General features: G+C 39.4%; 1 protein-coding gene and 1 long non-coding RNA gene across 3 annotated transcripts in view; one reads left to right on the top strand and one right to left on the bottom strand.

Annotated features, from left to right (window-relative positions):
• Window positions 1-1701: 1701 nt before the first annotated feature.
• snx17 (sorting nexin 17) overlaps window positions 1702-15837 on the bottom strand; it is a 28832-nt gene continuing 14696 nt past the window's right edge. Inside the window, exons 7-15 of the mRNA XM_044330056.1 lie at window positions 15202-15289; window positions 8713-8782; window positions 7981-8073; window positions 7496-7699; window positions 5042-5170; window positions 4765-4842; window positions 4319-4393; window positions 4175-4216; window positions 1702-3981 (exon numbers count right to left, since the gene is read on the bottom strand). Of these exons, the coding sequence (XP_044185991.1) occupies window positions 3862-3981; window positions 4175-4216; window positions 4319-4393; window positions 4765-4842; window positions 5042-5170; window positions 7496-7699; window positions 7981-8073; window positions 8713-8782; window positions 15202-15289 (899 nt within the window). The 3' untranslated portion in view covers window positions 1702-3861. The remainder of the gene's footprint in view (window positions 3982-4174; window positions 4217-4318; window positions 4394-4764; window positions 4843-5041; window positions 5171-7495; window positions 7700-7980; window positions 8074-8712; window positions 8783-15201; window positions 15290-15837) is intronic.
• Window positions 8802-12302, top strand: LOC122965828. 2 transcript variants are annotated; one of them, XR_006398307.1, is made up of 3 exons: window positions 8802-10365; window positions 11040-11178; window positions 11359-12302. It is a non-coding gene; the product is annotated as an uncharacterized LOC122965828 (long non-coding RNA). The 2 variants fall into 2 exon arrangements; XR_006398306.1 differs by having other exon boundaries at window positions 8802-11178; window positions 11359-11705; window positions 11801-12302.

The raw sequence follows: 15837 nt of genomic DNA, 5'->3' as shown, positions 1-15837 counted from the left end.
TTTCTTAAATCTTGAAGACATTTTCACATATTGGTACATACTTAACATCTAATTTCTGCTTTGTCAAGATACTTGAATCATATTGTTATTGCTTAATTCTGTAATCAGTATTTTTATAATAACAATGGATCATATGAGTATGTCTAATACGGAAGGGGTCACTCATAGGGTAAGACCCATAGATAATTATCTAATCACTTGACAGGGAATTAGCAGTTCCCAGCTTTATAGCAAGTTTCAGCTCGATGTTTAGCTGTCCGGCTGCAACTTGATGGATTTAGCGGGATTTATTGGCAGAAATGAAATACATTATTCATAAGTATATTTTCCTTAACGTATAATCACCTGAACATAAGAATTCTTGTGTTTTCGTTACCTTAGAATGAGCCCTTTATATCTACGTAGGGTGTGGGTCCTCTTCCATGTAGCCCACCCAGAAAGGACAAATCAAATACTGGCTCTAGAGAGGGCCTTTTCTGTTTTTCTCAAGTTTGGCGGGAACCGTAGATTGTACTACATGCTTGGAGGGCAGGCCAGTGTGAATCCTACACACTGGCCCTTTAACTATTTTGGTTCACTCTCACTGCTCTCATTTTTGGCCACACAGTCGTTTTTGGCCACAGCAGGCTATTTTCAGAGAAAAAGCTCAGTGTACAAAATCTGCTGAGCAGCAAACAGCCACAGTTAGCGACTACCTGGTGAACATGGTGTCGCATTTAGCAGCTAAAGAGTCAAATATTTCCCTCAGGAGCTGGTAGAGAGCTAAAAGAGTGTGAATATTGGACTCACATTCACTAGGTAGACAAAAATGCGACTCCAAATGATAAGTTTTAAGCCACAGTTATGACACTGAATGTAACATTGACAAACAAATGAACGTATGGGTTGGTCAGTTTGATATTAGCTTGGCACAGCTATATCTGTACTGGTTGACCAATAAGAAACAAGAAATTGCAGAAATACCAGAGATGATTTAGAAACTGACATCACTAGTTTGTCCACCAGAGAGCAGCAACAAGTTTAATTTATTAATTATAAAACTTCCTGCTCATATACCTTGGTCACAATTCTGAAAATGTTATATGCATTATGTTATATGTTTCTCATATTAAAAAGTATCAGCTGATAGCCTCATATCATAACCGTACCTATTGGTCAGGCTTAAATATAATCCTTCTCAGTTCCAAATACCTTTATGAAATGAGAGTTATCTTCTACAGGAACATAAAATTACTTTTGGGTGATGTACTATCACTTGTGTTTTAACAGACCTTTTTCACAGCAGACATTTTTTACTTTTCATAATAGGAAAAGCACAGGTTTTACTAATATGGTTAACAATGGCTCTGTTGTATTCAACTGTCCTCGTAAACCATGACTGCATGACAGTGAACCAGCGTGCATAATACCATGACCCTGAAACTGAGGCAGTTTAATGGAGTTTTGACATCATTAATATTATTTACAGCTCTGCAAGATCCTAACACCATCTAATTTTTATTTGAAACTTTCAACCAACGTCTTGCTTCAAAATGTCTTAAATACTGCAATTCATCATGGTTGCTCAAAATGAGGTAGAGTCTTGTCACATAACATGGCTGAAGCCCAAAGCTGCTGCTGGTAAAGAACGTGGGTGCAGTTCTCAGAAGTGATGACACGACCAAAGTGAGTCATTAACAGAGACAACCGAGAACCACAAAATCACGTAATTTCAGAGTTTATTTTAGCATCATGACAAACAGAGCAGACAGTTGTCACTGACCTTACCACTAAAATCAAAATGAAAAGTTGTGGAATGAAACAAGTCAATACATCTTAATAAAATTTGACTTTTTCTTTAACAGTGATGCTGATGGGGAAAAAAATGCACTGTAAAGTGTAATTTGGCACCTACACATTTACTAACACCCAGGACCTCGCAGCTTCCATTTACATGGTATAGACAGTAATAAAGAAATAAAAAATTGGTGACATTTGAATCTGGTGTCCACATCCCTCTACTACTACTTAAATGCAACTTAAGACAGAAGAAGAAGCACAGGAGTGAACGAGCGAGATGCTTCTATGTTGAGAACATTTTTGTTTACAGTTCTGGCTACCAGTGAGAAAAAAAGCTGTTAATAGGCAATCGTTGATTTACATTTAGAGGCTTCAAAACACAGTTTTTTGAAATAACTGAAGCTAACAGCAAATGGAATGTCATGTCGTACAAAAGAGCGGGATATGTTCATTTTGTTGCCTGCAATCCATGAACTTTGTTCACTCCAGCAATCGTGATCACACTTGCCACTTAACCAAAGCACCTTTTCGACTAAATCCTCTGAGATGATTGGCACGATGTATGTACAAATTACAATGAACTGAAGCCCCGAAGAATTCTCCCCATCACTCACCCAAAACCAACTAGACAGAGAAAATCAGATCAAAAATTTTGTAAACACTTTCCATTTCAACTAAAAAAAAAAGTCCCCTAAACATTATGTAAACAATGATAAATGTTAGCCCATTTAAACTTTTTGTTCTATACAACTTAGATTACATTTGATCTATTTGATTACTATAAGCTATTGATGATAAAGATATTAGTAACTGTTCAGAATACTTAATTGCATGTACATAATATAAAAAGTGACATTGTCATAATTTTTATGCTTATTTTGTGCAAAATGCTTTAGTAAACTATAATTTGGCATTTATGAGAAACCTTAAAAAATTGATTAAAAAAAAAAAAAAATAAATCATAGATGGATTTACAGAGCCCCCTGGAAAAATCTCCACACAATGTTTAAAGTCATGCTCAAGCTTCCACTCAAACATTCATCTCCACTTGTAATACTGTGCAAAAACGATGGGTTCAGCAAGTGCAAGCAGCTCGGCCAAAGCAACCATCTATATCAAGTTCTGCAAGATCCTACCACCACCTAACTTTTATTTGAAACTTTCAACCTACATCTTGTTAAAAGGACAAGGTAACCCCCCACGAGGCAACAAAGTAAAAGTTAAGGCATCAGACTATTTCTGAAGGCAGTACGAGTGACTGTGCCTCAAATGTTAAGCTGACGACACCACTTGGTATCTTGCTAAGATATTTACTGACATGGCACGTTAACAGCATGACACACAGAGGATCACTAACAGTATAAAAACATGACATTTTGGTATATAGCCAAGCCAAACATTGATCAACCATATATGTAAGCTCTGTATAGTCTACAGTTTTAATTGCTCGACCGAGATCAGTTTCAACACATTCACTGGACTCTGGGTCATTTTGAGAACTATCCGCATCCAGCTCTGCTGTATAATCACTAGTGCCAGGTCTAACTAAACATTTGGCTCTCTGGTTGGAAAGGAACATGCAGCCACCAAGGGAAGAATCCAGGATCTAGCAGGTTTTCTTCATCTGTTTAGTTTATAATATATTAATTTACTTTGTACCTCAAGAATTTAACTGTATTATAGAACTTCACACATACTGTCGATGAAACAGTAATCCATGTGAATGAAACAGTAACATATAGAAAGCATCCCTATGTACCTGTAGCGTTATGTGCTATTTATGCTGCGACAAGTTAAATAACATAGGGATAAAGTTTCAATTTGGATAGGATGATTGTAACTAAAACACAAAAATCAAGATGAGCTTTTTTAGAGTCTGAAAGAAAGGACACCGTCAAAGATTAAATGAGAGCTTAAGGCAGCGATTTCTCCAGGAGGAAGCTACAATCTTGCAGAATCGGACACCTGCGTGATCCGCTCGGCTCGGCTCAGCTCAGCTTGTAATCTTTGTCGTCCCAGTCGTTGACAGAGGGATGGAGGGGGAGGGGGAGAAGGAGGAGGGGGAGGGGAGAGAATCAGGGGTTACAGGTCGTCGTCCCCGATACCTTCGAAAGCATAGTTGCCATGGAAATCGTTGCCACTGATGTCATTTGCTGAGTTGGAGGCGCTGATCCCTCGGAGGGACACCGAGCTCAGCTTGGTCTAAATGGAATAATCAATAATATACTTAACACCAGACACACATTGATTTAGCAGAATCGCTTAAGGTTATGGGAATACATTATTCAACTGCAATCAATCAGCTGCATGTTTCACTTCATTTTGTGATATATATATATACATATATATATATATCAGAAAAGAATGGAAAAAAAAAAGTCATAAATGTACTCACCGAGAGTTTGACGATTTGTTCACGGTTCGGGTCAGGGGAGTCCTGCAGCCAAATCAACAAACAGTGTCAAATTACCCTGCACATGAGGTCTACAGTACGTGGAAAACAAAAATCACACTCATGGCATGATGTCTCATTTCTCACCAGTAGAGGGGGAGATTTCACAGCTTGCTGACTGTCTGGCCGGTGGATGGAGCCATTGTGTCGTTTCCTCAGCATCTAAGAGGTAACAGCAAAATGAAGTGAACAATGCAATAAACAATGCAATAAACAATGCAATAAACATACAAATTAAGAGGGAAAATCCTATAAATTACGGTGTTTGCTTTATAATTACATGTGTTAAGATTCAAGAACAGCAAACCAAGGACCTATTATCTGCATAAACACCAACATAAAAACCAAATAGGTACAGAAAAACAAGTAATGTCCGAAAATGATGCTGTAAGATTGAGTATATTTGTTAAATAAAATGTCAGCCTAAAAAGTCTGAGTATTAAATGTAAACAAATTCAAAATTATGCTGTCATTTGGTGATTTTTAAGGATGTCATAGTTGTTATGAGGTGCATGATTTTTCTTGATACAAACCTTTTTTATGCTGCCGCCTGACTTCTTCACCATTAATTCATCAACCATAGACTGAAGGCAGATACTCATCATGATAGCCTAAAATCACAGACTGAAAATCAGTCAAATCTGGAATATCTTACACTGTTTTTATCTTAAACATTGTGAAATACATACTGCAGTAGTTTGAGAACAGCAGGAACAAAATGTTCTGATGATATAATCACATTTACAGTCCCAAAAATCTTAGTCTGTTTAACCTGCTCATTAAAGCTTGTTGACCTCAGTGACCTCTTACCTGCTGACTGGTGATGGTGACCCACTGGAGGCGGTCCTTGCTCATCAGATACTCGAAGGCGAGCTCCAGTTTGACCTCACATTTGGCCGAGCTGCAGGGATTGGTTGTGCCGTTTGCTATTGGGACTTGCTGCAATGTCAGATAGGAAGGGTGGAGGTTATGATTTGGTGCTTGGCAGGTATCATCATCATTATCGTCATCCTCCAACTGTATTGTAAGCACTGTCATCATCAACCGCTGATGATTTACGTTTACTGTGAGCTATTTCCTGCTTTATCTTTCAAGCCACAGCGTTCAATCAACACTATAAAAATAACAAAACTTCACAACTGCCCCCATCATTTGTCTTCTTGTGTTCAAACTGCATGAATAAAGCAGATTTCCACTTTTTTTTTTAAACCAAAATCCAACTTGGATTCTAAGTAGGGGATAAGCTTGTTATTCAACTCCATGACTAGAGGTCCGTGTAAGCAGTGAAATCACATTCCCCTATCATCACATCTCTTCTGGTTAAACTGCTGCATCACAAATGACAAGCAGCCAAATCTTAAGATGACACACGCTCAGAGATTAACACTGGAGCGAAAGGAAGAAAGAAATATATACAAATATGGAATTTCAAATGCCTTGAAAAATCCCTAAAGCTCAGAAGACACACGCAACTCCCGGGAGACAAGACCTCATTCCTCATTTATGGAGTCTGTGCTCGTCACAGGGCTGTGGCACTCAGAGTGAGACTATTTCCTCTGGGATAGATGTACCTCCCATGCAAACCACTCACACACACACACAAAGATAATACGGAAAGGAAAAGCACACAAAAACAAAGGCATGACATACACATACAGACATGCTAACTGTTTATACAGGCTCTTCCGGATGCAATTTGAGAATCCACTTCAAGGGGGGTTGCAGTGCTGCATCGAGCGAGATGTTTTGAATAGTTCGCTGGAGAGGAAAGGGCTCATTAAAATGACTTTGACCTCTGAAAATGAGCTCAGGAATTAATCATCCTGCTGGCCAGTGCGAGTGCTTGGTGTGTAATCAGACGAGCCAAGGTGCATTTTAATTTTAGTCATGTTGCCATGTGTCCACATCTCGGTGCAAATTAACTTTAGGAGACTAATAAAAGCTTCCCGTGATACACATGATGACTGCGCTGCTCGAACACTGATGCACTACAAAAGTGAACTGTTCTCTCCGTCTCCATTTAAATGAGGTCTTGCTTCTGTAAATGTTCATCTTTGTGAAATGATGTGGGTAGAGCTGCGTGTAATGCTTTTCTCAGCTATTCACGGATTGTTCAGGCTTTTCAGATAAGCTGTCTCTTTTCAAGACGACTGGAAGCAGAGAAAAAAAAAGGCTTATTCAAGGCAGATCTGATCATTTGAACTGGGCGACGATGATGGGAGATTTTTTTTTATTCTTTAGACGAGGACTTTGTGCTGAATTTCTTGCCAACTTCATTTTCAAATGAACAAAAATCTAGCTGCAGTCAGTGAATTCAATAAAGAAAAATCAGTCAATTTGCATTTTAACATCTGATCAGTTTGGCAGGACCACTGCTTCTGTCCTCTTGTATGGCAAGTTGATGATTTTTTTTCTCACGAATGACCAGCTGACTGTAACTGACTCAGTCTTCTGCCTCCAACAGTTCCTATAAAATTACTTGAGATGTCTTCAGTTTTTTTTTGCCAGTGACTGTGCAAGAAGCTGCATTGATTAACTGCCATGTGAACCTACAATGCGTGGGACCGTTCAATCACAAGTCTGACGCATCCTGATAGCATCTCATGTTTACTGATCAATTTAGTTACTTGATGACAGTCTAAACAGTAGCCTCAAGCGTTAAACATATGGCCTTTGTTGGTGTGAAACCTTTGCTCTCTTTTTTATTTCTTTCCCTGAAGGTCTCTAAGGTTTTATTTTATAAAGTCTACTGATTTCTTTTCATGCTAGTGGATCTACACCCTGTGTAGATGCTTCCTCGTACTACATGCCATCAGATTGCCTCATTGCCAATAGACAATTATCAGTTTAAGTAAAGGATGCGGCACTGCGTGTGAGGTTGGTGGATCGATACTGCACTATCCTCACGTTGGCTGCTATGTCTTTGGGTAATTGGACTGATGAGGATGGATGGTGTGGTGGTCAGCACTTTTAGCGAGTAGTAGGAGCAAAAACTAATGTTTGGCAAGACTAAAGACAGACTATTTTTTTCTGCTGCAGTGGTGAGATGAGGTTTGTAAGCAGGCGACTCTTTGTGGTTCAAGGAGGACGCTTGCCAAAGCTGCTGCGTCTCTACTCTGCCAGCTCTTAGTCTCCTAATAATATGGAGGGATTCCAGTTTGATTATTTCAGAGCTTCAGAGACACAGGCATGCCTGAAGGTGAATTCACTCACCCCCGCTCTCTCTCTCTCCTCACACACACATACACACACGATTCCACTTACAGAGGACGTGACTCGCCAACACCTCATGCGCGTGACCTTGAAGCTTCCTTCCTTCATCTGTTCATTGGGCAGCTTGACGTGAAAGTTGAGCTCATTGTTTCCGGCACTGACGATAACTTGGCAACCCTTTTCGGGGAAATCGGTGATACATGGGTCGAACTTGATATAGCCATAATATTTGAGTGTCTGACCTAGATGGATGAACTGAAAAAAGAGAAAAAAATTAGATGACTAAGTTTTCTAAAAAAAATTATGTCTTGTTCTAATCCCTTGAGAGAATAAGTTTAAATTCTCTAATGGATTGATGTAATTAAAAATTCATATCATGGGAAAAACTAGGCTAATTGCATAACATAATGCACTAGAGGCAGTGTTCACTCTGGTCTGCAGAGTTATCCTTGGACAAAGACACTTCCTCATATCAGCTGGATTCAAGTGAGACATTTTCCGAGGCAGAAAAATCTAGAAGAGATGTCCTTGCTTACTTCTTTCTTGGAACCCTTCTCCTGCAGTGATTTGAGCTGCCTGTGCTGGTCTTTGTTGACGAGTATCCAGCCTCGCTCAATGTCAGACACTGTCTGGTGAAGCAAAAACAAGAACTGAAGTTGATCATTCTGCACAGTTGAACAAAATCAAATGCCTTTCTGTGTTTCCCTTTGGTACATGTGGGAGAAATCACACCCTTATGTAAACAGTTCAAGTCAACAAATAATTACACAGAAACATACACAAATAATTGCATATCCTTCCAAACACCATTTGTTTTTCTTTGATTTCCGTTTTAAACCTTCTCTCTGCTACAGAGTAAACATTTAGCAGTTCCAGATATTAATCAAACTAGTCGCCCCCCAAACTGCTTAATACAACGGATCACAGCTGTTGCAGCAAAAATAATCCGCTATTAATAGGATCACAGGAGAACACAAAGAGGTGCAGGATTCAAGGTATTGCAAAGTCAAAACAAGCTGACACCACTATCAGATAATGGAAGGACCCAAGGGGTAGACAAAAGCATTTGGCAGCAAAGGGACTTGCTGCTTGATTTAATTTTTTTTTATGTGATGCTGGCACCCTGCAATCTCAATAAAAACAGATGCAATCATTTTCATTTTGGATTTTTTGATTGGTTTCGTTTTAAAAAGGTATTTTATAAGACCACTGTTGTGGCTGAAAATAAATGACAGCGTCTGGTTTACCTAAATAATGTAACCCCTTACCTGGGCGTATAGCAAATTCAGGCCGACTCTGTTGTCCATTACATCACCATCGTACGCCATGTCCCAGTAACTGCAGAAAGAAACAGTCAGTCAGTCAGTCAGTCTCTACAAAGCTACATCCAAACATAATAGTTGCACAGTTACAATTTCCAGTGAATAAATTATCTGAATGAAACACACTCATACGATCATAACTGGCTGTTTGTCACTGATCTCTGTGTCGAGTAACACTGCACTGCAAGTTAAGGAAACTGCTTGAAAGTAGCAGGTCAAAAGTTTTGACTGGTACTGTACATGTGAATTGACACGCTCCTGTGAAATGAGAAATACTTGTTGACTAAATTTCTCTACTCAATGTCATGGAGATAAATGAGATAGCAGTGGAAGTATTCGTCTCGAGGAATACTTGCTGTTGAGGTTGATGGACAGCTGGTCTGCTGAGGGGGATGTGAGTGAAACGGCACAAAAGAGCCACAGGCAGTACCGAAGCTGTATTAGAAGCCATTGCTGGTGCTACTATGCATAGAAATGTGTGGGTGCAGTAGAGCGTGATGTAAAAAATGCATGAATTCCCTGTCTGACGGTTCACACCGCTGTCTCATGGCCAGGGATTGAAAAGATCAAGGACTATATATGAAATCTAATTTCTGAAAAGGAAAGATTACAAAAAAAAGATCTGCCTTTATTGAGGAAAAAAAGATTATATTTGTCGCTCAGTGCGTAATTAAAGACGCTATGTGTATTTATTTACGGACACTCGTTTCACACAGACAACACTGTTGTCTGTGTTTGTAACTTCTTAAGCTTGAAGAGTGCTGGGTTTTTTTTTATCTACTTCTGCTTTTTTGATCTCATTGTATTCATGTCTCTCAACACTTAACTACAGGCGTGAAATTTAACATGCTGTAATTGCATGACACAAGGGGTGTTTGTGGATGAAGAAGTTGTTCAAGCAGATGTGAGCCACTCTGCCTAGCTACATCAGCAATTCAAAGCAGGCAACGAGGGAGAAGAAGAAAGAGAGAGAAAGGAGTGAATATAAGTAGCAGAATCAAGGTGTGTGTATCTGCGAGTGATATTATTTTTCAATTAAAAATACAACGAGAGCCTTTTGAGACACATGGTCTTTATTTTGAATTCTCTTATTGCATATATAAATAAATTAGCCACAATGTTACAATGTAAACATATGCTTGCCTATTACAGATGACCTACAAAAACATACTAATGATTTTATTTCATATGAGAGTTTTGGCCAAAAAGAGCTTTTTCATTCCTTTTGACCTGACCCTCTCCTGGATCTCATACACTGGGGGTCTGTTTTTCCTCCACCTCCACTTGTTAGTTCTACATTCATTCTTCCCTCAGTACTCTACAATCCACAGCGAAACTAGGTCAGGAGGACTAAGGATGCGTTTCATTAGTAGTTCCACTGCCCCTCAGCCCTTGATATTACGTAACAGCGTACGGCCACTTGGAGAGCAGAGGGAAAGTGGGTGGGGGAGGAGCGGGGGATTTAAATGGAATGCACTTGCCCTTGTAGTCAGTAGTCATGATGGATCGTCAACCAGTTATGTGTGCAGCGTTTTATTGTGCCTTGCAGGTACTTGACAATAACATTTCCTTTGAATGATTGCATAACGTCTGCATTCGGTAAGTAGGCTCGAAATATTCAGAACTGTCTCTTGTGAGCTTAGAAAAGCAGCATAAATTCTGTAGTCTACAATACAATATCGGGAATAACTAGTTTTATTGGGAAAAACTACATAGACAAAAGCCTAACTGGGTTACTTTAATTAAAGTATATAGTAATTGCAATGAATTAGATTATAATTAATTGTAGGTGTAATCAATGAAATCATATGGTAGCATCAAGCTATTATACATACATAGTAAGTCACTTTGGATAAAAGTGTCTGCTGAATAAATGTAATGTGATACAGTTTACTTAGTATTCAAAAGCATGTCAGATGGTGACATTTATTTTTCCCACTGAAACAAGGTTACAACAAGTTTCCTTTCTAATTCCAAAAATGAAATGAAAGCAGGTACTAATGACCACTGTACTTGTGTCACAGTTTTAAACTATGTCAGTGGCATCATACTGATTTTATTCTGTCTTTCGAGACATCAACTATTCATTATGCTGTGGTGAACACTTCAGTACCATTGCTGAAGTTGTATTTTGATTTGGATGACTTGAGGAGAGATTTCTCAATCACACATGGTGCTGGGAATATGATGACGGCACCAGTATGAACCGACAAAACCCATGGCTGGGAACCTGAGCTGGAGATTCTCATCTTCCTTTTTTGGCTGGCACATAGGACATCCTACAGTGTGGTTTGCCGTGCCTTTGCTGTCCATAAGGTGGCACAGAAGATAGTGGAATAGAGGATGCGCCGTATCCAATTCCCCAAGCCCCATGAGCTGGATGCAGTTGGACAAAATTGCTGCACTAGCACAGTAAGATACCTTTAAAACCTGTGTGGGTGGAACTGATGGGTGCCGCATTAAGATCAAGGTACCTGCAGGTCCTGCCTCCAAAGACTATCTGAACAGTTGTTCCATTCCATCCAGCTACAGGCAGACTGTGACAGTAGTAGTAAGTTTTTCTTTCTATCTCTCTTTTTCTTACTTTCGCAGGCTACTTTGGATCAGTCCACAACAGGAGTGCTCAAAAACAGTCCCCTCCTCACAGATCTGTTGTACCCTCCTGCAGGTTACTTCCTTATATGGGATGGTGGGTCCAGGAGCGCTATAAGTGCCACCTTGCGAAGGCCCTCTGTATCATAGGGCGAGCCTTTGGCATGATGAAAACAAGGTGGCGCAGCATTTTCTTCAAGGTCCTGGAGATGGATCCTTCATTTGTACCTGAAATAATAACCTGCTGTGCATCCCTCTATAACATCTGTTTGGGAGTTTGGGACATTGAGGAGGCTGTGCAGGATGCATGGAGGGACAATGTGGATCAAGCCTCTTATGCTGTTGAGGTCAGTAGTGCAAGGTCTTGGAATCAAAACATTACTGTCTTTTTTACTTCTTTTTTTTTTCTCTAATCCAGAGTAACATGCCTTCTCTCTTACAGGTCAGTAATGCAGCTGCTGGACCACGATTATTGATAATTGGACACACATGTAAATAGCGCACACATGTAAATAATTGCAATGTTTCTTTTATTTCTTTCATGTCTTTTTTTTTGGGTTCATCTCAAAATATTTGGACAAAGGCAAAAGAAAATTCTGTCTGGAGACAATTTGATCACTAATAACAAAAAAAACCCTTAAAAATGAATTAATCTCCATTGGAGACAAAAAATAAATAAATAATTAAAAAAATCACATTTTCTCCACCATTTTTTCAAATAGTTGAATTATCCTCTCATTCTGAGCCTCAAGGCGTGTGTATCTGCCTTCTTCTCGATTCCCTTCTTGGAGTACAGCTCGCAGAAGTGGATCTATTCTACCAGGCTTTGTAGGGGGGGCTGGATGTTTCCCCTCACTGGAAGCAGCCTTGATCCCTCACTCCTGCCTGGCTGAGGCTGTGTGGGTGGGGTCTGGCTAGGTGGTGGAGGTGGGGTCCCCCCCTCACATTGGATTTCAGGGGGCCCTGTCAGTCAGCTGGCTGTGTTGAGTTGGTCTTCCCCTGTGCATGAGGCAATGGGTACTAGAGGAGTTATGGATGGTCTTGAGCCAATTGTTGCCTGTGTCCTGAGCAATTTCCCCTCCAAACCCATCATAAGCACTAGTTTCCCATTGGCAAAGAAACACAGAACAAGATGACAACATACATGTGAAATGCTTGCCACAAATGCAAGGTTTTATAACAAAAAAGACATGTAACATGTCTTTATTTGGAATCATTTAGCAAAACGACAGTAATATGTAAGATAAAGTGATTCAATGATGCTCCAATTTAATATAAAACAACAGTCACTCCATGGCCTGTTTAGAGGCATTGCGCTTCCCTATGAAGAGGCTCTCATCGGAGCTTCTCAACCTAATGAAGAGCTCTGTCTCTTCTTCTGACCATTAAATAGCATTAAAACATAAACAATCACTATTGCATGGCCTACTAACATTACTATAATGTGAAATGGTGTGCAAAACAACATAATGAACTAACACGGAAGTTCTAAATGCAAATAATGGGGAATCGTAACATTCCAGAGAAGTAATTACATAAAGCAAATTCCTTAGCATGATAAAATTGAATTTCAACATGATTACTCTGATTATCTAGATATTATTACTTACACTTGTAGATTGTTTGCTCAGACATTCTTTCTGTTTCTTCCAATCACAAGCATCTGTTTTAAATACTGTAAATCAGCATCTTGTTGACGTCATAGCGCAAAACTGCAATGCAATGCGCACTGGTTAATCTGCAGTGCTGATTGACCATTGATGATGATTTGCTTCCTCAGCTCTCGAAGGGTCGATCTCGCGAAGTTCACTTGAGTTTTCCAGAGTTCCCGTCAAGGGCAAGTGCCGAGGGGGAAGTCAACAAGGGCATGTTGAACAACTAATGAAACGCAGCCTACGACTTTCCTTGAGGCAGAAAGAAAGTAAACATCCTGTGTACCTCGATCAGCACGAGGCAGTGTGACGAAAAATCAGATACGAGGAAGTAGAAAAATGTTGAAAGAGGGGAACAATCACAAACTTCAGATTTGAGGGGGAAAGCACCATCGGTATTTTCTTTGCATAGAATTTATTTGGGTGTCCCATCCAAACAGATTTGCTCAGATTTTTTGCGACATGCAGCTCGTCATGACAGATGGCCAATTCAGAGCAAGTTGTATATTTTTGGTTGCTGTGAGTGTGTGTGTGTAATGTTTTCCTTCTGTAAATATCTTGGGATGTTTGGTTTGTGAAGAACAGGGAATTTAGTTTTACGCAGTACAAACAATCTTCCTTTTTGGTAGAGTCTCAACCCAACTCCATCCAGTGTAAACCACCTTCAAATAAATTCTCAACCTGTAGGAAAGACTGAGCATCCACACAATCCAATTAAACTGTCCTGAAGAAAGCCTTTGTGAACTGTGATGTTCAAATTTCGTTGAGACTTAATCAAGAGTTGTGGTGGTTCAACTTTAAGGGAATTTTTAGGGCAGTATTCATGTTATGAAGGTAGATATTGTTTTTTCCTGTCTACTCTCTATGCACCCAAAATTATCTACGTTGAACCTGCTAGCTGTCATGTCTTATAACATCTTATCTGAAAATAAAGCTACTCAGCTAATTGATTAATAAGGACAAGTTTAAAAAGTATGAGTGTAAATGTTGACATGTATGATTTCTGTTATAACAAAACATGGTTGTAATTCTATTTTAATTTATAATAATGTACTACAACACTTGGAGGGATTACTCTGCAATACACTGCAAGAACACTGTTGTTTCCTTATTTCCATGTCATCTACATGGATCATTAACTAGTGAGGATGTTTACTTTTTGCTTGGAACATACAGCTTTAGCCATTAGTGCATGTACTTTCTTTATCATGATGACTGACTTCTGACAAGTTCATCCTGTTAATTACAGTCTGGCCAGTTACAGACACTGTGATGTTGGCTGATAGGTTGGTTGAATTTCTGGTTGAATGTCACTGGTTGTTGTAGCTATTGTCAGTTTAAAGACTTTAACTTAAAACTGCCAATATGAGTAAATTTACGTAGGTAGGGGATTCATAATACAAACTGATAAATTCATTTATGGTCTTGTCTTTTGTTGCAACAATAATAATAACTGTATTTAGCACTTTTCAAAACACAAAGTGCTTTATAATAAAAACAGAACACATTTCAAATGTAAAGAGAATAAAACAAACTAAAAGTCATAAAAACTAATCAAATCATAAAAACACAAATTGAGTAAAATGAACTAAGCAACACTGGATGAATGTTCATTTCATTTTTCTGGGCTGACAGTCAAAGCCACCAACTGTCCAGTCATGATAAATATCGTCCTTGGCGAAATAAGTGACTCAGGTCTCTTTTTTTTTTTAAATTAACTGCCACTTCGGAGAAGATGATTAAGTCAGATAAGCAGCCTGTGGCTTGGCTTGACACTGTTCTGACAAATTAAGAACAAGTGCACCACTGCAGATAAGGAATTAAATGAGTATTACCCCAGGAAAATAAGAAGAGTGCCTTGCTGGTTGAGTGAATTAAATTATACCAAGTACAGCAGATGTACTGCTGACTAAAACAGAAATATCTGACCTGCTTCTTCACCGAGTTAGCTAAATGATACACAAATATTCCTCACTCTCCACCTCAAGCTGATATGTGGTGAGTGTTCTGGCGCAAAATGGCTGCCGTGCATCACGCAGGTAGGTGCTACACCCCCTTCACTGTGAAGCACTTTGGTTATCAAGATAACGCTCTATGACAATGAATCAGAGCTATAATTACATGTGCAAGAGAGCACCTTGGGAGGGAAATGATCAAATTTGAAGTCGTGATGTGAGCAGGAGGTTTGTACCTTTTCCGTAGGAGTATGTGAAATTCAGAGCTCCGTAGGCTGGTAATGGATACATAAGGCAGCTCAAACTCCTGCAGCTTCCGCACGACTAAGAGAGAGACACACACAGAACGACAGAAGGAGAGAGAGAGAGAGAGAGTAAGGAACAAGTGCAGCGGTACAGTGAAGTCCCAAGGACATTTGGATAATGATGGTAACAGCAAACAATGAGGGATGGAAGAACTCCATCTGGACGGACCCCAGCAGGGTAGAACTTTTTTTGTGTGTGTGAGTATTTATATGTGAAAAGACATAATGGTCTGTGTTTCTGTGTGTCCATGCTCATCTGCAGCTGTTTCATTATAGCCCATTCCCTCAGGAGAGTACAGGAGATCTCAGGTGTTGCTGCTGCTGCTGTGTTTTAAGGCATCTATAACTGCAACACTAAAAATCAAATGACTAAAACAGTGCTTTAGCCTGCCATTAGGTTTGTAAAATTGTTTACTCCTTTATGGGCAGAAATGTTGTGTACAGGAAGCAGAGAAAACATGCTGTGTACTTTGATGTTGGAAATCTCAGCAGGAATGAAAAAACACAGATACAAACTGAATGCTTAAAATGTTTTTTGAATATTCCTCAACAAACTAAATTGTCAGT

This window comes from Thunnus albacares, chromosome 16 (genome assembly GCF_914725855.1).
Source record: "Thunnus albacares chromosome 16, fThuAlb1.1, whole genome shotgun sequence".
Classification (NCBI taxonomy): Eukaryota; Metazoa; Chordata; class Actinopteri; order Scombriformes; family Scombridae; genus Thunnus; species Thunnus albacares.
The sequence above is the reverse complement of the archived record's forward strand: the minus strand, read 5'-3'. Positions and strand labels throughout refer to the sequence as shown.